Source organism: Hippopotamus amphibius, chromosome 4 (genome assembly GCF_030028045.1).
Source record: "Hippopotamus amphibius kiboko isolate mHipAmp2 chromosome 4, mHipAmp2.hap2, whole genome shotgun sequence".
In the NCBI taxonomy this organism is placed as follows: Eukaryota; Metazoa; Chordata; class Mammalia; order Artiodactyla; family Hippopotamidae; genus Hippopotamus; species Hippopotamus amphibius.
The window spans coordinates 57,729,192-57,750,600 of NC_080189.1; the positions used below are offsets into that span (position 1 = coordinate 57,729,192).

Genomic DNA, 21,409 nt, shown 5'->3' on the forward strand with positions numbered 1-21,409 from the left:
GTTGTGGTCAGAAAAGATGCTTGATATGATTTCAATTTTCTTGAATTTACCAAGGCTTGATTTGTGACCCAAAATGTGATCTATCCTGGAGAATGTTCCATGTGCACTTGAGAAGAATGTGTAATCTGCTGTTTCTGCATGTAATGTCCTATAGGTATCTATTAAATCCAGCTGATTTATTGTGTCATTTAAAGCTTGTGTTTCCTTATTAATTTTCTGTCTGGATGATCTGTCCATTGGTGTAAGTGGGGTGTTAAAGTCCCCCACTATGGTTGTGTTCCTGTCGATTTCCTCTTTCTTAGTTGTTAGCATTTGCCTTATGTATTGAGGTGCTCCTATATTGGGTGCACATATATTTATAATTGTTATCTCTTCTTCTTGGATTGATCCCTTGAACTTTATGTAGTGTCCTTTCTTGTCTCTTGTAACATTTTTTATTTTAAAGTCTTATTTTATCTGATATGAGTATCGCTACTCCAGCTTTCTTTTGATTTCCATTTGCATGGAATATCTTTTTCCATCCCCTCACTTTCCATCTGTATGTTTCCCTAGGTCTGAAGTGGGTCTCTTGGAGACAGGATATAGAAGGGTCTTGTTTTTGCATCCATTCAGCCAGTCTGTGTCTTTTGGTTGGTGCATTTAGCCCATTGACATTCAAGGTAATTCTCGACATGTATGTTCCTATTACCATTTTCTTAATTGTTTTGTTTATGTTTTTGTAGGTCCTTTTCTTCTCTTATGTTTCCTGCTTAGAGAAGTTCCTTTAGCATTTGTTGTAGGGCTGATTTGGTGGTGCTGAATTCTCTTAGCTGTTGCTTGTCTGTAAAGCTTTTGATTTCTCTGTCGAATCTGAATAAGATCCTTGCTGGGTAGAGTATTCTTGGTTGTAGGTTCTTCCCTGTCATCACTTGAAATATATCATGCCACTCCCTTCTGGCTTACAGAGTTTCTGCTGAGAAATCAGCTGTTACCCTTATGGGACTTCCCTTGTATGTTATTTGTCATTTTTCCCTTGTTGCTTTTAATAACTTTTCTCTGTCTTTAATTTTTGTCAGTTTGACTACTATATGTCTTGGTGTGTTTCTCCTTGGGTTTATCCTGCCTGGGAATCTGCGCTTCCTGGACTTGGGTAGCTATTTCCTTTCCCATGTTAGGCAAGTTTTCAACTATAATCTCTTCCAGTATTTTCTCAGGTCGTTTCTCTCTCTCTTCTCCTTTTGGGACCCCTATAATGCAAATGTTGGTGCGTTTAACGTTGTCCCAGAGGTCTCTTAGGCTGTCTTCAGTTCTTTTCATTCTTTTTTCTTTATTCTTTTCTGCATCAGTGATGATCACCATTCTGTCTTCCAACTCACTTATTCGTCCTTCTGCCTCAGTTAATCTGCTACTGGTTCCTTCTAGTGTATTTTTCATTTCAGTTATTGTGTTGCATATCTGTTTGCTCTTTAATTCTTCTAGGTCTTTGGTAAACTTTTCTTGCAACTTTTCGATCTTTGCATCCAGTCTTTTTTCAAAGTCCTGGATCATCTTCACCATCATTATTCTGAATTCTTTTCCAGAAGAGTGCCTATCTCCTCTTCATTTAGTTGTTTTTCTGGTGTTTTATCTTGTCCCTTCATCTGGTACAAAGTCTTTTGCCTTTTCATTTTCTCTGTCTTTCTGTGGCTGTGATTTTCAGTTCCACAAGATAAAATACTGCTGATACTGCTTGATTCTGCTGTCTGCCCTCTTGTGGAGGAAGCTGTCCAGGAGGCTCCTGAGTGCTTCCTGATGGGAGGTTGGGCTGGTTGGGTGGAGCTCAGTAAAATTTTAATCTGATTTGGTGGGTGGGGCTCAGTGACACTTTAATCTGCTTGTCTGCCAATGGGTGGGGCTGTGTTCCTACCCTGGTGGTCGTTTGGCCTGAGGCAACCAAGCACTGGAGCTTACAGGCTCTTTGGTGGGGCTAATGGTGGACTCTCGGAGGGCTCATGCCAATGAGCACCTCCCAGAACCCCCGCCGCCAGCGCCCCCGTCTACTTGGCATGCCACAGCTGCCCCCCACCTCCACAGGCAACCCTCCAACACCAGCAGGTAGGTCTGGTTCAGTCTCCTATGGGGTCACTGCTCCTTCCCCCTGGGTCCTGGTGAGCACACTATTTTTTGTGTGCCCTCCAAGAGTGGAGTCTCCATTTTCCCCAGTCCTGTGGAGGTCCTGCAATCAAATCCCGCTGGCTTTCAGAGTCTGATTCTCTGGGGATTCCTCCTCCCGTTGCTGGACCCCCAGGTTTGGAAGCCTGACGTGGGGCTCAGAACCCTCAGGACTTCTGCAGTATAACTGTTCTCCAGCTTGTGAGTCACCCACCCAGCATTTATGGGACTTGATTTTAATGTGATTGTGCCCCTCCTACCGTCTCATTTTGGCTTCTCCTTTGTCTCTGGATGTGGGGTGTCTTTTGTTGGTGAGTTCCAGTGTCTTTCTGTAGATGATTGTTCAGCAGTTAGTTGTAATTCCAGTGCTTTTGCAAGAGGGAATGAGCACACGTCCTCCTACTCCTCCATCTTGATTCCTTCTCTCAGTAACTGAGTTTTATAAATGAAAGTAGTTAGCTCAGGAAAGGAAAAATAGAAGGAACCCCTAGAAATTCAGTAAGTAAGCTGATGAAAGGAAACAAATATGTTTTCCTTGTGAGAACACATATCAAGGATCTGGAATGGCATAACTGAGGCAAGGAGGGTTATCTGTGAAGGAGTTCTAATACATTCTTGTATTAGAATGTATGATTATTAATTTTTAAATATATGGCATTTGGGAATCATTTTTGCCCTAATTAAAGTTAACTGATAATAATTATTGAGGATATACTGGTACAGGAGCATATATGTGGAGTGTCAGGTAAGAAAGAAGCAACAGAACCCTCAGGATATATGTGCAGGGTGTTCACTGGCAGATTTTGGAAGTGAGAAGAAAGAGCCCCGTCGGTTTTCTATGTTACAGTAGCAATATTATGAAGGAAGTCCTTAATCATAGATAAAAGTTTAAATATAACATTAAAAATTGAAATAAATGAAATAGCACACTGATCAGAGTTGATAGATGGATAGTGTTCCTGTAAACAGGGAGTCATTTTGTTTCTTTTAAATGGAAAGAGATTGGAAATGAAAAGAGATCAATCATCTGCTTGTTCTTATTCACAGTATTAAACCACTCACAAATGTCAGTCTGTTACTAAATCGGTTAGAAAGAAATTAAACTCTTTTTCTCTTTCTTTTTGAACATTCCTTTACAAAGAAACCTGGGGCAAAATTAGTGTTCTGTTTTTATTTTCTCTGGTAAGTAGAGAACTTCAGTGTTCTTAAGGCCAGCAGCTTACTGTCCCATTCATTATGGAGTATCTGCCATTTGTGTCCTGTCACCATTGCTCTAAGTTTAAAAGTTTAGTTGACTTTGAACTTTTTGAAGTCATTTTGCAATTGAATGTACTTTCTTTACTAAACTGTATTTCCTAAATGATTTAATTAAAACCACAATATTCCTTTTTATAGTTTATCTTTCAGTCTGGTTTCCTGTTTTTTCTTGAATGTTTCTATTTACAGTTTTTAGATCAATAATTTAGGGTACTTAAAAAAAATATGTACATTATCTTGAAATGCAAATAAAGGACTGCTACTTAGAAGCAAAAGTTTCAAATGGGAATTAAGTTTTATTCATTTCTGGCAAGGGCCAATGTAAAGAGGCATAGTGGTTGTTTTATTTGATTAAAAAGCCTTTTTGTGATTGCATTTATTAGTACATTGATGTACCCTACATGTTTACTCCAGAGATTTAAAGACACCAAGTGGAAGCTCTTTATTTAGTGACCTTGTAGAGAAATCCTTTGTAGGTTTTTAGAAAGTTTATGAAGTATGCATCAGGTTTTTTTTTTTTTTTTTTTTAATGTGTTGTTTTTTTAACAACATTTTTTTTTCTGGGCCAGCTGATGGGTTTCCCTGGGTAGCTTATTTCAAAATGTTAATTAGGATGTTATTGGTTAATTTTATGATAATAGAGCTGGCTAAGCTGGCTGCAGTTTTCTCAACCATTTCTCAATTGTTCGTTTCCAAATGATTTTAATGAGTTTTGAATTCTGTTTTTGAAATGAACTTGATAATGTAATAATACTTTGGGGAAAAATATAGTTTCTTTTAGAAAAATCTTTCTGAAATAATTTCAATATGTATTTTCTCCATCTGGCACATTGGAGGTGTTTAGTAAATGTTTCTTTAGTATATTGGACTGACCTCTTTGTCTCTAACTTGTGTGGTGTTGACTTAATCAATTTTCAGATTTGATTAAGTGAGGGGAACAAAAACCAACATTGAGCACTTTCTCGGTGCCATGTATTTTTTACAGATTCTTTACATGTATACATCATAGAAAGATCAAGTAAAGGCTCATCTAATGTTCCATTCTTGTAGTTTTTAAAATTTTCATTCTTATAAATAATACCTCTTGGTATTAAATTGTAATTCAGTGGCAGTTTGTGGATCAGTAAATATTTTTAGTGAGATCTCTGTTGAAGGTATCATTTATTTTGATATTCATATAGAAGCCTAGAGAAATTTCCTCTTTTGAATCAAAAAGCTATTTCTGTTCTTAAATTCTTGGGGCACTTTCTTTTGTGAAGAATTAATATATTTTCTCTTATCAAATAGTATGAGAGTATACAGACTCGCTATGATGATAAGCTGCCAGGAATTTCAGAGCTAAATTTAATGTTCATTTGTAGTAACCATCTTGTTTTGGGTTTTCTGTAGAATTAACTGCCTTTTTCCTTTTTCTGTTTTCTGACTTCTTAATCTAGTCTGTTTATATGTTTTTATATCACTCACAGTCTTTATGGAATTAGAATACTGATTATATAAGTAGTTGCTGAAATTAAGCAATCATTAATTAATATGATGTTTACTCTTAAAATACATATATTTTAAATTATACACCTAAAACATATTGATTGTAGGAAAATACAGATAACAAAAGAAATAAAAATTTATATTTGTATGCAAAGTTGGTTCTTTTAATGTATATATAAACAAATAGCTTTTTAAAGTAGGACTGTGCTGTACACACAGATTTAGAACCTTTTTTTTACACGTGCTATGTTATAAACAATTTTCCATTTCAGTGAATATGCTATGCACATACCTTTTAGTGGCTTGACAGTACTTCAATGTAAGAGATCCTGTGGGTTAATTAACTGGTTTCTTATTCTTCGATATTTATATTATTTCCAACTTCTGTCATTATGAACAACACTGTAGTAAATATTTTTAAAGCTAAATCTTTGCACACATCATTAATTATTTCTTTAGGATAAATGATGAAAAATAAAATTGCATTGTCAAACGTTTTGCATTTTTAAGGCTTTGGTTTATATTTCCAAAATTGCCCTCTAGAAAATGTTTCAACTTAAGCTCCTCATCAATAGTGTCTGCTTTTATCCTTTTCCCTGTGTACATGAATGCTGATTATTTTATATTTAATAGCTTAATTGTCAGATACCAGGAGGTAGCATATCAATAATAATTTACACTGTTTGTCACTCAGGCGTATTTAAGATGTGAAGGAAATTAAATGGGGGCATTTCGTTGATTATTGAGGTTAATTTGGTTGATTTGGTTGGATAGGTGAGTGGACTTTTCCTTTCTTACTAGAGAAACCTTTTCAGTTAGAGGAACAATACTATTTACTTGAGTACTTTATCAGATCAGTTTTAAAATACTCTAAGAATTCAGCTGTGGGATTTATTCTTATCACGTATACAGTAGCACCCAACTAATTTTTTTATATAAGAGTTATATATTGGTTTCTAAATATTTAAAGTAAAATAGAAAATAAGTTTTGGTCATTTTAAATATTCAAAACTTAATGATCAGAACATAAGTAAGGAAAGTATATCCACCTCTTCCTTTTTCCTTGCCATTTACTCTTTGGATTGTCAAGAACTGTGAAGGGTCTGAAATTTTATCCTACTTACAGGCTAACAAGCTAGCCTGTTACTGTTTCATGAATGCTGGGAGAAGATGTAAGATTCCATTTTCTTAGCACTCTGACTTAGTATAAACCAGTTTCCCTTGTTATTACCCAATTTTTGTTAATCAAGTAATCAGTTCATCTCAGCAAGGGTAAATAAGGTTATAAGGAGTTTGTAACGTAGTAAGGTCACATTAATTATGATCAGAAGTAGAATAAGAAAAAAGTTCACACAACATATACAGTAGTGTAAATGGGATCAACACAGTTCTTTAAGGGATTAAAGGGCAAAAGAGGAGGCTGCAAGTTTTGAGTGGGTTTTGGATTTCAAGAAGCACAATGTATGTAGCTGGGTCCAGGTATACAGAGGAAATATCTTGAGCAATGGCATGAAAGAAGAGCATAGGGCAAGTGAAAAGAACAGTAGATTGTCTGGCTTGGTTTAACAGGATTAAACCAGGTATGATGATTTGGTAGTTTCTACCATACTCTGGGACTAATGAGTGCCTATGGAGAGCATGTTTTGGGCTGATGTTATCTGGATAACCAGCTTTCCTTCTCTTGGGTGGAAGTGAAGAGGTTTTCTAGTCACTTGAAACTGGCTCACGTGTGCTAAGCCCGCTCTGCTGCCCAAGACTACGAACCCTTAAAACTGTCAATGTAATTTAGACTGCTGGGTGATTTTTTTTTTGGTGGTGGGGAGGATGGGGGTAAATGTTAAAGAACCAACCTAATTTTAAGATGTGGCACACAGCTGCCAGCAGAAAACAAAGTAATTTACTGGTAAAAGCCATTCTCAAAACCTGCCAAGAAACCATATTCTTAATTTGTCTTTTTACATTTAAATACTGCTCATTTTTTGGTGATAATCTTAGCATAGGGGTTCACAGCATTTTATCACTTGAAAGTTTGAAAGATAAATTATATATTATGATTACACAAGCTTTGCTTGTTTTATAGTATTAAGCTTTCCATTTGATTAAGACCATTTAGCAGTAATTAGACAAAACTGAGGATGGTAGTAAAGGAGCCCCTTCTGTGTATTTCACAATTTAGAGAATGCTCGTTACTTAGTTCCAAGTTGGTATCATTCATACCATACGTATTATGTATGTCTTCATGTGTAAATACATATTTAGTGATAATGATAAAATGCCTGGGAGATGAGTGACTATTTTTTCACCATTATATATTTGTGTTGGTTTTTTTTTGTTTTTTGTTTTTTACAATATTGTGTTAGTTTCTGCTGTACAGAGAAGAGAATCAGCTATATGTATACATATATCTCCTCTTTTTTGGATTTGCTTCCCATTTAGGTCACCACAGAGCACTGAGTAGAATTCCCTGTGCTATACAATAGGTTCTCATTAGCTATCTATTTTATACATAGTAGTGTATATATGTCAATCCCAACCTCCCAATTCATCCCAATACCCCCGCCCCCCCTTGGTGTCCACATGTTTGTTCTCTACAACTGTGTCTCTATTTCTGCTTTGCAAATAGGTTCCTCTGTACCATTTTTCTAAATTCCACATACATGCATTAATATACAATATTTGTTTTTCTCTTTCTGACTGACTTCACTCTGTATGGCAGTCTCTAGATCCATACACGTCTCTGCAAATGGCACAGTTTTGTTCCATTTTATGGCTAAGTAATATTCCATTGTATATATGTGCCACATCTTCTTTATCCATTCCTCTGTTGATGGACATTTAGGTTGCTTCCATGTCTTGGCTGTTGTAAGTAGTGCTTCAGTGAACATTGGGGTGCATGTATCTTTTGGAATTATTGTTTTCTCTGGGTATATGCCCAGTAGTGGGATTGCTGGGTCTTATAGTAGTTCTATTTTTAGTTTTTTAAGGAACCTCCATACTGTTCTCCATAGTGGCTGTATCAATTTACATTCCCACCAAGTGTAAGAGGGTTCCCTTTTCTCCATACACTCTCCAGTACTTACTGTTTGTAGATTTTTTGATGATGGCCATTCTGACTGGTGTGAGGTGATACCTTATTGTAGTTTTGATTTGCATTTCTCTAATAATTAGTGATGTTGAGCAGCCCATTTTTTGATTGGGTTATTTGGTTTTTTGATATTGAGTTGCAGGGGCTGTTTGTATATTTTGGAGATTGCTTCGAATCTTGTCAGTTGCTTCATTTGCAAATATTTTCTCCCATTCTGAGGGTTGTCTTTTCTTCATGTTTATAGTATCCTTTGCTGTGCAAAAGCTTTTAAGTTTAATTAGGTCCCATTTGTTTATTTTTGTTTTTATTTTCAAATAAAAGATGGGTCAAAATAGATCTTGCTGTGATTTATGTCAGAGTGTTCTGCTTATGTTTTCCTCTAAGAGTTTTATAGTCTTACATTTAGATCTTTAATCTATTTTGAGTTTATTTTTGTGTATGGTGTTAGGAAGTGTTCTAATTTCATCCTTTTACATGTAGCTGTCCAGTTTTCCCAACACCACTTATTGAAGACACTGTCTTTTCTCTGTTGTATATTCTTGCTTCCTTTGTCATAGATTAATTGACCATAGGTGCATGGGTTTATGTCTGGGCTTTCTATCCTGTGCTCTTGAGCTCTATTTTATTTTTGTGGCAGTACCATACTGTCTTGATTACTGTAGCTTTGTAGTATAGCCTGAAGTCTGGGAGCCTGATTCCTCCAGCTCTGTTTTTCTTTCTCAAGATTGCTTTGGTTATTCAGCGTCTTTTGTGTTTCCATAAAAATTGTAAAATTTTTTGTTCTAATTCTGTGAAATGTGCCATTGGTAATTTGATGGGAATTGCATTGAATCTGTAGATTGCTTTGGGTAGTATAATCATTTTCACAGTATTGATTCTTCCAATCCAAAAACATGGTATATCTCTCATATGTTATCTTTGATTTCTTTTATCAGTGTCATGGTTTTCTGAGTACAGGGCTTTTGCCTCCTTAGGTAGGTTTATTCCTAGGTATTTTATTCTTTTTGTTGCACTGGTAAATGGGATTGTTTCCTTAATTTCTTTCTGATCTGTTATTGTTAGTGTATAGGAATGCAAGAGATTTCTGTGCATTAATTTTGTATCCTGCAACATTACCAAATTCATTGATAAGCACCAGTAGTTTTCTGGTAGCATCTTTAGGATTTTCTATGTATAGTATCATGTCATCTGAAAACAGTGACAGTTTTACTTCTTTTCCAATTTGGATTCCTTTTATTTCTTTTTCTTCTCTGATTGCCATGGTTAAGACTTTGTGTTTTTAAATCACGAATGAATCTAGTTTAATATAGGGACAGTTTTGCTACAGCGTATGCATGTTTTACCTGTGGAGAGTCTAGGTTTTTAAAGCTTCAGAGAGACCCTAGGTTATTTGCTTTTTATCCCTTGGGGTTTAGATACATGAAGTGATGTGCTGGAGTCATTACCAAGTAAGTCACAAAGCTGGGCCCCAAGCCCAAATATGTGCCATCAAGTCCACTATACTGAACACCACTCTGGTTTCCAATGATTAGAATCTACTTAAGATTCATATTTTGTACAGCTTGGTCCTTATAGAAGTAATTAGATGTTGGTAAGATCTTGTAATTGCTTAGCCCAGCCACTTATTTAGATCCAGAGTTCAGTCTCCGCAGAGATGCTTTTAGCTCCCTGGGCCTAGTGCTATTTTGACTAACAGCATATTTCTGGAAAACTCCCCTAAACATTTAGCAGTCCTCTCCAGCAGCTTCTGGTGATGCGAGCTTACTAGGCTAACAGCATTCATCTAAAGATATTGATAAGCCTTTGTTGTTTTTGGAAGTCCATCTGTGAGTGTGTATATGTGTGTGTGTGTGTGTTTGGATGGGGGTGAAGATGGCAGTGCTAGGAGTTTTAAATCTCTGTGAGGATGCCAAAACATCTGCTCCCTATATGTTTGTCAGGATGTGATTAGAGTGCTAAATCAAGGTGAAACAAGAACACAATAATACTTTAAGGATACCCCTAAGAATTTTTATTTTGATGTTTTAATATAAAAAAAAGTCATCTTCCTGAAATTTTTGTAGGTAATTGGTAATAGATTTCTGATGGTATAGAAGTAAGTTAATAAGAATTAAAAGGCTAAAAAAGGAATGAAATTGGGACATTTGTAGAGACATGGATGGACCTAGAGACTGTCATACAGAGTGAGGTGAGTCAGAAAGAGAAAAACAAATATTGTATAGTAACACATATATGCGGAATACAGAAAAATGGTACAAATCAACCGGTTTGCAAGGCAGAAATAGAGACACAGGTGTAGAGAACAAACATATGGACACCAAGTGGGGAAAGCAGGGAGGACGGGGGGGTTGGGGTGGGATGAATTGGGAGATGGGGATTGCCATATATACATTACTAATAAGAAAAAAATATCAAATTGTACACTTTAATTATATGCAGTTTATTGTATGTCAATTGTATTTCAATAAAAGTTAAAAAATAAAATAAAAAATAAAACTCAAAGTCATATTTAAGATAAAAAAAGAAAAGGCTAAATTTAGGGACCTCTTTTTTCCATATTTACCACTTTATTCTAAAGCAACTTTCAAAAGGTGACTTTTTTTTCATTGCGTGCTTCAGATTTGAAAAGGCTGCATATATTCATTTCTGGATTTACACTGTTCCATGAAAATGGTCTCTAGATTCTTATTAAATTTATTATTTATAATTATGGCTGAGATGTTGCTGGTTTTAACAAGCTAATTTCCTCCTTTTAATTTTGACCAGCTAAGTTGGTTGGGATGGTTAATAGCAGAGATGCAAGGTACAGAGTTTTACTCTTAACGGATAGTGATGAGATTGGAAATGAGGTCTGTGGAGTCTGTGAAAGTGTTAATCAAGATTTGATTAAGGAGTAAAATTTGATGTTTGAATAGTGAAGCTTAGTGGTAATGCTGTGTTGAGCTTTTTGCATTATAACGTCTGGATTTGTGAATCTTCTCTAAATCGCAGCCCCCTTCCCCCCCCCCCCCCCCCCGCCTGGGATATTTGTTACCTGTGGTCACCAGCTACTAGACGTGTATGCTGTCTGTATGAAGGTTATGAGTTTAAAAAAAAAATGTAAGTTACTTAATGTATTCCTCCTTTTCTGCATGATTTTTCAGATAGTTCTAAAATACTACACATTTTTCTTCTTCTCACCTCTCAACCTTTGCTGAATAAATTGGTACTACTAGCTTTAGAATGGCAGTGGAAAATAGCTCTGGAACATAGAGAACTGTTTGATAAGTAAACTTCTATATCCTATATATTCTTAAAAAATTTTCAGACATGCTATTTAGTTCTTTGGGGTATCTCACTGTGAATATTTTCTGAATTGATTAATTCACGACTTTTGTTCCTATTATTGACACGTGATAAGAACATTGAACTGGAATTGAAATATGGTGCTCCTCTGCCTTGGTGTTCCTGGTTTTATACTAAATGAATCATCCATTAATTGGGACTTGAACTGAGTTGCAGTATTAGGTATTTAGTAATCAGTGAATGGATTAAACCAATGATGAGGAAGCAGATCCAGGAATCCCTAACAGTTTCATGAAAGGTGACTCTGAGAGATCCAGAGTGGTTTACTGTCTAAGGGCATATAACTGGTAAGTTGTGTAATTGTTGCTGGCTGGGACCCAGGGCTTCCAGTTCCTTGCCTAGTCCTCTTTCTGTTATGCTCTGCTGGTGTGAAGAAGAATTGATGTCCAAGTAGAAGTTGTAATTCAGAAACTCAGATTCTCTTCTTGGCTTACCTTTAAATATTTTTGATTACTTATACAATTATTTGCTTATTTGTTGGTTTCTTTGAATCTCTCTTGTTATAGTTACAGTTCGCACGTGTCTATGTAATAAGATTCTCTATTTGAAATTTGGAGGTGATTTTTATAAATCAACGAGAGAGCACTAGTTGTGAATGATTTTAGTAATAAGGTGTTAAAAGCAGCAAGAAGCATTTGTTGCTACCAGAATTGACACCGGTTGATTGCACAGTATAGTGGAAAGTGGTTTGTGGAGTCCAATTTTAAAATGAAATGGCTCTTATTGCCAGCATAGTCTTCAAGTACAGAGATGAACACATTTCGGCTTAAATCTATTAAAAAACAATATTTATATATCTATCCCACCTTGCTTCTTAAACTATTTACTGTCTGTGCTTTTAGTATAATGAATCTATACATTTGTTTCTATTTTAGAATATAAATTTAGGTAAGAATCATCTTGTTCAGTACATCATAGTCTTATGTTAGTACATATAACATTTTTGAAGATAAGTTTGGGAGACTTTTAGGCATAGGCATTGGCCTAGCTAGATCTGTGAATTATTTACACTTGAATGAGTTTGGTGAGAAGAAGCTTGGTATAATTTCACTAAATAATTTCAACTTTTTCTGAAAAAAATTTCATGTAAACATTTCTGTGTGTATAATCTCATCCAAACCCATTAAATTTTAGCAAATTGTCAAGAGGTAACATAGTAAAGACCCTCCTTTTCCTCGAATAAATAAGCAAATAAGGTAGCTAGACAGTGGTTGTGCGGAGAATAGAAGGTAGCAGTTCCAAGTTTCAATTTTCTGGTTTGTTAAAGTGTGACAAGCATAATAAAACTTAATTGGTGGACTATAGCAATTTGTATAGTTATCATTTTTCTTTGGGAAAAATAAGACTAACACTGCCTTCCTTTTGTCTTTCAGAAAGATATATTGGGATATAATTAGATTAAATTTATTTGCATAATATAAACACAAATTTATGCAAAGTTTATGAAAGTTTGTAGAAGAGTATCTTTATTCTGGCGAATAATTATTAAATTTCAGCCCAGAACTTTTTTGTGATTTTTGCTTTTCTTTGTCCTCTGCTTTTAGCTTTTTCATTGTGCATTAGTATCAGTTTTCATTTTGCATTAGTATCAGTTTCCATTGTATGTTTGTGGTACAAGCACTAGGTCAATTGTAATGATGTGGTAAAAATAAACCAAGGGAAAAAGCAAGACTAATTCATTGTAAAGGTAGCAATTATGATAGTGAACAGGGAAAGTCAACAGAAAAAATTACCCCAAATTATAGCAAAAATATTTGTGTTGATCTCTGCAAGCCATTTGTAAATCTGGATAGCCATTCTGATTTTTCTGTAAATAGGTACCCATAGCCAAATGGGGTACTCAGAAGGTTCACTTCCTCTGTGTTCCTTCCATTTTATCCCCCACGCCACCTCCTATAGGTAACTAACTTCAGTGTTTTCTTCTTTATATTCACTATGTTTATTTTTATGGTAATAGGCAGATATATGCATTAAATTTTTTCTATTTTTATGACATACATATATATAATAAAAAATTTCCCTTTCTCACATATATATATATCATATGAAAGGGAAAAATTTGTATTTAAAAAATTTTTTTAATGTATATGTCTGCTTATTATTTTTCACAGTTGCATAGTGTTCTTTTGTGTGTTTGAAGATAGTTTATTCAACTGATCTCCTATGTTTGGACATTTAGATTGATTCCAGTATTTTGCAGTTATAGATAATTCTTCAACAGATAACCTTGTGCATATGTATTTTCACATTGTTTGAAGTACACCTTCAGGATAAATTCCTAAAAGTGGGATTGCTGTGTCAAAGGGAAAAACATGTAGTTTTGTTAGACAATGTGGTTTTGTTAGACAATGTCAAATTCACTTCCATAGGATTGTATCATTTTGTATTCCCACCAGCAATGTATGAGAGTTCGTTTTTTTTTGTTTTGTTTTGTTTTTTTCCCATAGCTTTGCCAGCAAAGTATATATGGTGTCAAAGATAAATAAAACCGGACACTAATTAAAGTGGTATGGGCAGATTTTAATCAGTAATATACTGTTGTAATGGGAAAAAGAATCCAGTGTGAACTGAACTCAGCTTCCATTTGTACAGAGGTCACTGGGCATTGTAAAGGGAGAAAGAGAGACTGGCGGGGGGTGGGGAGGGGGGTGGGGATGAGTAGGGGCTCAGAAGAGCCAGGGGAGAGAAAAATTACAAAAACAAGGGGACTTGGTCCATATGAAACCCACCTGGGATAGTTTCCTACCTTCTCCCTCAGAGACTGGGAGACAGGGGCCCTATCTTCAGGTTTCAGCTGGAGCAAACAATATATTCTTTTGGCAGCCTTGACATTTCTCGGGCAAGCACTTTAAGGGGTGCTAGGGTCATCCTAGGGTCATGGCCTTGAGCTGCTAGAAACTACATTAGTGTCTTGTTCAAGTCTTTATAGGTCAAGATTGAGGCCTAATGAAGGTGAGGGCTCAGGGAGTCTGGCTAGAGTTTGGTCAAGGAGAGAATCTTTGTTAATTGTCAGCTTTAAAATATTCGCTGATGTGATGGGTGAGAATTTGTTTTTTATTGTAGTTTTAATTTACATTTGTCCTGTTAGGAATGAAGCTGGATATGTTTTCTTACATTTATGGGCCATCTTTATATCTCTGTTAAGTGTGTTCATATCGTCTTCCTATTTTTCTATAGCATTTTTGGTCTTTTCCCCCCAAACTTTTAAGAGTTCTTTATAAATGTGTGATTTTTTTTTTATTATGAAATATGTTGTGGATACTTTTTTCAAGTTTATCATTTGATTTGCTTACTGTGTTTTTTTTTTTTTTGCTGTACAAAATTTATAAAAGTTTTTATGTAGTAAAATTTATGAAATTTTACTTTTATTACCACTGAATTTTGGGTCATAATTAGAAAGCCTTCCCCTATATCAAGGTGAGAGAATAACTCACATTTTCTTCTGGTGCTAGTATAGTTTTATTGTTTAGATTCAGCTGTCTTATCCATTTGGAGTTTGTTCTTGTGGATGGTGTGAGGAGAGTCTGATTTTGTCTTTTTCTGACTATCCAGTTGTCCCAACACTATTTATGAAAAAGACTGTCTTCACCTAAGTGATACGAGATGCTATCTTTATCATATACCATATTTTTATATGTGGCCAGATCTATTTCTGGACTTTTTTTTTATTTGTATCTCAGTAAATTCATAAATTAACTTAGGCAGAACTGACATCTTGATGATGTTGAGACATACTAACCAAGAACAAGGGATATCTTTCTATTCAGGTTTACTTTTATGTCTTTTAGTTTTCTTCATAGAATTTTGAATCATTTTTTGTTGTTTATTGCTAAAAATTTCAATCTTTTTTGTTATTATAAATGGAGATTTCTCATTCATTTTATCTCTTAAATAGTTTTTATTTGTGTATATGAATTCTATTATTTATATGTTGGTTTTATAACTTGCTACCTTCCTGAATTCTTTTATTGTTTGAGTTTTATCATTCATTCTCTAGGAATTATATTGTAGGTATATTATTATGTCATTTCAGATAGAAATAGTTTTATTTCTTTTCCTATTTTTTTGCTTCATATTGTTTTCTCTTGTCTAATTGCATTGGCTATCAACAACATTGTTAAAAAGTAGTGGGGATAGTAGATGTCCTTGTCTTCTTCCTGACTACAATGGGTATGCATTAAAGTTTCCTCATCTTAGGGAAATATTTAGCCATTTTTATTTTCTCATGAGTTATTATTAGGAATGGCTGTTGAATTTTGTCAAAGGGTTTTCAGCATCTTTGGGAACAATCATTTGGTTTTTCTTCTTAGACCTATTCACATGATGAATTATATTAATAGGTTTTATAAGATTGAACCGTCCTGCCATTCTTGGCATAAGCCCCACTTGGGCAGTCTGACTCCAGTGATTATCAACTCCTTTATTTTACTACTTCCTAGTTGAGTTTCAGAGATTTGACGTGCTTACACAAAAGTGTACTTACTGAGTCATACAAGTTAGTATTTTTATTAATTGCTTGATGAATGTTTTAATAAATGGGGAATTTAGAGGAGGGGGATATCATTATGCAGAGAAAAAAAACTTTTTGAAAGAGTGAGGATGACTATGAACTGTGATTTTCTGAGCATAGGAAATCACAATAACAATAGTCACAATTTTCAATAACACCATAGGTATACTTTCTATATAGCTTATTTCTACTAGCTATTTATCTTGGAGGGCTTGCATGATAGTCTTATTAGCGTTTCACTGTTTTATCAGCATGATCAGTTGTGGTGGACTGATTACAAATTGAAGAAATGCTATGAAATCTCAAATGATAGAGCAACTGCTCCATTGTGACAGACAGAAAGCCTGCAAAGTAGAATCAAGACATTACTCTACCTGCAGAGAAGAAGGGCAGAATCACAAACTGAGTTTTTACAAAGTATAGAGGGAGAAAAATCCATGCATTTCCATTAAAAAGAAGATTGGGGACCACATATTGTTTCATAGCGTTGTTATATATGAAATATTTAAAAATGTTATTGTCAAATATGAAATATCTATATCCATGTGGTTTAAAGAGTTTACAGATTGTCAAAGGTACTTACTTAATTTACATAAATAAAATGACTTGTAAAAAAAAATGACCACCTTTTTGTAAGTTAAAACTTGTGTCCAAGGATGAGTATAAAAGCTGTGTGCTAAGAACATGGCTTTGAAAAAATATATTTGGGGACGTTTGCACTCCTGTTTATGGGAACACTTGCCAATTCAGTAGTATATGGATTCATAGGATATGCACTGATACTCCTAATGAATACTAAAAAGCCATGTTGGCGTAGGAATTACTTGAACAAAATTTTCTTGCCATCAAACTTTCTTTTTAGACATATCAGTGGAAGAAATTTTCTTATCTCATTCTTCAGTGCATTTGATTGATACCGTAACATTTTATTTTGATTAACTTTGTGTTAAAGTAAACATGATAATTTGAAAGTTGGCTCTTGTCATTTTCTTCAGCATGTTACACCAGACAGCTATATTCCATGCCTTGCTGACCTGTGCAAAGCACTCTGGGAGGTTATGCTCAGTTATTACAGGACTATGGAGTGGCATGAAAAGCACGACAATGAGGATGGTACTTCTGCTTCTGGTAGGAAATTATATACTGATTTTATTTTGAAAACTGAACTATAAGTATGCCGTATTTCTGGAGTAAGGAGAACGAAGGGAATCTGTACTTTTAGAATTTCAGGGATCATGATGACCATAGGTTAAATGTTCACCAGAGGAAGTGATTCAGCTACTGTAAAAGCTCCATTGCCTTTGGGGATTAACTGGGCTGCAGGACTTCTTATGTGATAGGTATTACCAGTTTCCAGGGTTATGTGGTAATAGCTTTAGGACTAAATTGTTAAGAAAGGGCTTTAAAAAAAATGAATTGCAAACTAAGTAAGACATTGGTCTGTCCAAATTTAGTATAAAATTAATGATAATGTTCAATATTAAGTCTTTTTTTGGTAATTTTCAAGTCGTACTAATAAAACTAGATTCTAAGAACTAATAATTATACTGATAGTTTTCTTCCTGAAAATAGACAGCAGGACATAAAATTTCATAAAAAAATGGTGTTATTAAGTATCTTCAAAAGCAAACTACAACTTTAGATGTCTGTGGTATAGTAATAAAGAGCAGATCTTTGAGAAATTATATTAACTAGGCATGTTTAAATTACTTCATTTGTGTAATTATAAATCTTAATTGATTATCCTTGAACAATAGCTAAGATTAAGTATTCAGAATACTTTTAAAAGTAATAAATGTCTACCAGTATTTAGTATGGGCAAAATAAATTACATTGTATTTTTTTTTTTTGTATTACATACAGTTTAATATAGCTAGTCAATCAAATTATTTTAGTAACTTCTAATTTCTGAAGTGTTTGCTTTCTGTGATTGGGTGGGTTGAGGAATGCTCAAATCTTACCGTTTAATTAAATATAGGATTTTGGTAGTATAGAAGACATACTTTTAACATTTATCTTGACTTGTAAGAAGCTCATAAATATAGGTAGCAAAAAATAAAATAAATTCTATGGAAGGATTTTCATTCTTTTAGAAATATTGTTGGGGGAGGAAGAGGTTTAATTAAAGGAAGAGAGAGAAAGGAGAAGGCAGAAAAAGGGGGTGGGCATTGAGCCAGGATTCTAGGCCAGACTATTTTTAACCAACTCCTCTACCAGGTTTGGGAGTATGGGCTTTGCAATCAGAGATACCTGGCTTCAAATTTTGACTGCCATTTACCAAAGGTGAGAATGTGGAGAAGTCACTTTATCTTCTCCAGGCCTCAGTTTGCTCTTTAAAATGGTAGGTTAAGAAAACAAGGCAAAGTTTCATAGGGTAGTAACATGTCTACCTGTAGGATTGCTGTAAAGTTTAGAGAAAATGTAAAAACTGCTTACACTGGTTGTTAATATCATCAAAGGAAATGGATCAAGAGAGATAATGATAATAGTGAAATGTCTATAAGGCCTTTTTAAAAAAAAAAAAATTTCATTTTACTTAGAGAATTCCTGAGCTTAAGGGATTTTTTTTCCTACAATGTTTATCTTGTTTTAGCAACCTTTGTTTTTTTCTAGATGTGGTAACTGTTTAGACATCTCGGCACCTCTTTTCCCTTTTCTAGTACATTATTTAAGGAGAAACCAAAGAAAAAGTTTGGAACAAAATTAACCCATACTTTAGATATAAGAGTGTAGGAGACAATATATATACTTATCATGGTGAAGCTTGCTTTTTGCTTCAGGCTAATAGTTTACATGTATTACATATGGATGTATATGTTTATATGTATGCATTTTCACTGGGGTATAGATTCAAACTTAAAACTCTGTTTGCACCTTCTGTACTTAGTCCTCTTTGCTAAAATTCCTTGACCCTAATCTGTATAATTTAAGAATATTAAGGACTCTGATTAGTCTAACAGTCAGCTGACAGTATAGAGGACTGTAAAAAGTCATTTGTTCACCCCAAATTCTTCCTTTCATATTCACATTAAGGACTAAAATCGTAGGAATCAGTAGTGTAAAAATTATTCTTCAGAGAACTTCATAAAGCTGAAAGGGCCTCTAGAGTTCATCTTTTATAGTTTTCTAGTGATACTACTGGTGTCCTAGCACTTTACCATTCTAAGTAAAACTCTAAAGCTCTGGTTCAGATGCACTGCTCTGAGCTGCTGGGTTCCTAATAGCCAGACCATACAGATAATATGGCTTAAGCTGTAGGAGTAGTCACAGGTACATTAGGCATGTATCTGGGGCCTGGCCTATAAAAGGGCCTTTTGCTGCTTACCAGTGGACACCCTGCTAGCCTGAGATGAGATCATATCCTCAGTTGTTCTGCACAGTTTATTTACACAAAGGCATAATTTTTTAAATATAATGTGTATGTGTATTTTCAGTAGCTTCTAAGGGGAGAGTTATTTTGAGGCAAGTCATTGATCTTACCTGTTGAACTGGACATTATTATTGTTAGATTATTTACCTGGAATGGATATAAGTATTACGGATCATGAAAAATATAAAATGTATGCATCATTGCCTCACTGCATGAGCAGTTTTGCAGTCTGTACTCTTGTTAACTCTTGCATATTAATTGATAATCGGGTTAATTGGTCATGTAATGCCCTGGCCGTAGGCAGCATATGGGCTATTAAGAACCTGGTTTCTGGGATCACACTGCAACCCAAGTTGGAATCCCAGCTCCAATCACATATGAGCTGAGTGGTCTTAGGTGTAAAATACTTAACATTTCAGAGTCTGAGTTTGTCTATCTTATCAGATGGGTTTAATCCTAATTCCTATTTTTTGACATTGTTTTGGTTGTATAAATATTGGGAATATTTTCTGTATTTTATATATGCTTATAATATATGAGAATCCAAATTTATTGTTTTGAAAACAAAAATGTGAAGCAAATTTAAAAACGTATACCATCTTTCATTTTCAGAAGGGAGTAATATGATGGGTACTGAAGAAACAAGTTTTGATCGTGGCTACATAAAAAAGAAATTAGAACATGGACTTACACGAATATGGCAGGTTTGGTTTTTTTAAACTATTTTTTTTATAAAAGCAATAGAAACCTTAGCAGAGTTGTTTTAGAAACTCAGTGTTTAAGTTTTCTGTGTTTGTTTTCCTTGCAGATCTAATCATATGTTAGTTTTTCTTTGGAATAAGTCTATCATTTGAGTTCTGTAATTTAGTTGTCAATTATATTTGACTATAAGTGGCAGTAGAAAAAGTATTTTGATTTGAAAATCTCCACTGGAAGTATTCCTTGATTACATTTTGCTTTAAGTATCCTAGCAGATCAGTGCTTTTCCTAAAGAAGTTGTTTTCTTACTGAGGTGACTCTGTGTGTGTGTGTGTGTGTGTGTGTGTGTGTGTGTTTTCTTTCCTTTTCTATTAATTTTAGGAAAAGGATAACTATATAATAGATGACATACTTGTGTTGGAGTGTACAGTAGAATGAGGAATTTTTTTCTAAGTCAATGATTTTTGTGCCTCAAGTGAATCTTATGTGTTTATTGACTGACTATGTCTTTCTAGGCTTTTCATTTGCAGTTTAGTAGCTCAGCTGTTGTTGTCAGATAATTAAATTGATTAATTTGTTACAATTTTTCACTTCCTAGATAAAAGTGTAATTTCTTTCATAACTTTTTTGTTCTTTTTGGACTTCTTCAAAATTTAGAAGACTGTAGACACTGACCATGTTATGGTCTTTGAAAATGTATTTTTTATTTTTTCTCATGAAGCTGATGCTTAGTTTGAAAATCTTTTATAGGATTTCTTTTGAAAAAATTGTTTATGAAAATATATGCTGAAAACAAAATTTCCTCAAGAATCACTTAACAGTTATAATTTAGTGCTCTTCTAACTTTTGATAACTTTCTGTTGGATATGCTATTTGAATTTATATTTTAATATTTAAATATGTGATAGTTGTAAGAGATTCACCTTTTGTATTTTCTGATAGGACCATATTAAACTAATTTCTAATTTTTCATTAATTATGGGTTAGGGCTGACTTTTTTCTGAATATTATGTATAACAGAAAGGAAAATCTCATCCTCTGTGGTCAGATATGAGTTGTTTCCGATTTAGTCTTCTAATAGACTAATTATACTTTGTTGAAATTGTAGAATCTGTGGTAGAATTTCTGGTGCAATATTTCCAAGTACATTGAAATTGTATTGGTATTTTATATAGCTAGTTTCTGTTCAGTCTGGCAACCTGATGTCATTCCTGATATAGGAATATCTGTTAAATGTAAGATTTAGTAAAGCTATTCTCATTTAAGTGTTTGGCCAGATTAATGGAAGTCATCATGTTTTTGAATATAGGTGATTGTGTTGTAGGTTTCAAGTTTTAGAATATCTTCATGTCCACCACTTCAAATCCCTTTTGCACCTCCAACCCCAATTCTCAACCAGTTCTACATAGAACTTTGTGTCTGTTAGGAACTCATTAGTGTTTGTTAAATTGAAATTTCAAAGCTCCTTGCAATTGAAAAAGGCAAAAGCTCTGAAAAATAAATGTTTTTTGACACAGCTAGCAGACAA

General features: G+C 34.4%; 1 protein-coding gene across 4 annotated transcripts in view; it reads left to right on the top strand.

Annotated features, from left to right (window-relative positions):
- Positions 1-21,409, top strand: part of VPS50 (VPS50 subunit of EARP/GARPII complex) — a 121,717-nt gene that overhangs the window by 44,717 nt on the left and 55,591 nt on the right. For 3 of the 4 annotated variants that reach the window (XM_057732307.1, XM_057732308.1, XM_057732309.1), the window contains exons 13-14: positions 16,808-16,940; positions 19,795-19,886. In XM_057732307.1, coding sequence (XP_057588290.1) covers positions 16,808-16,940; positions 19,795-19,886 — 225 coding nt within the window. The remainder of the gene's footprint in view (positions 1-16,807; positions 16,941-19,794; positions 19,887-21,409) is intronic. The other variant, XR_009053247.1, reaches the window with a different exon arrangement.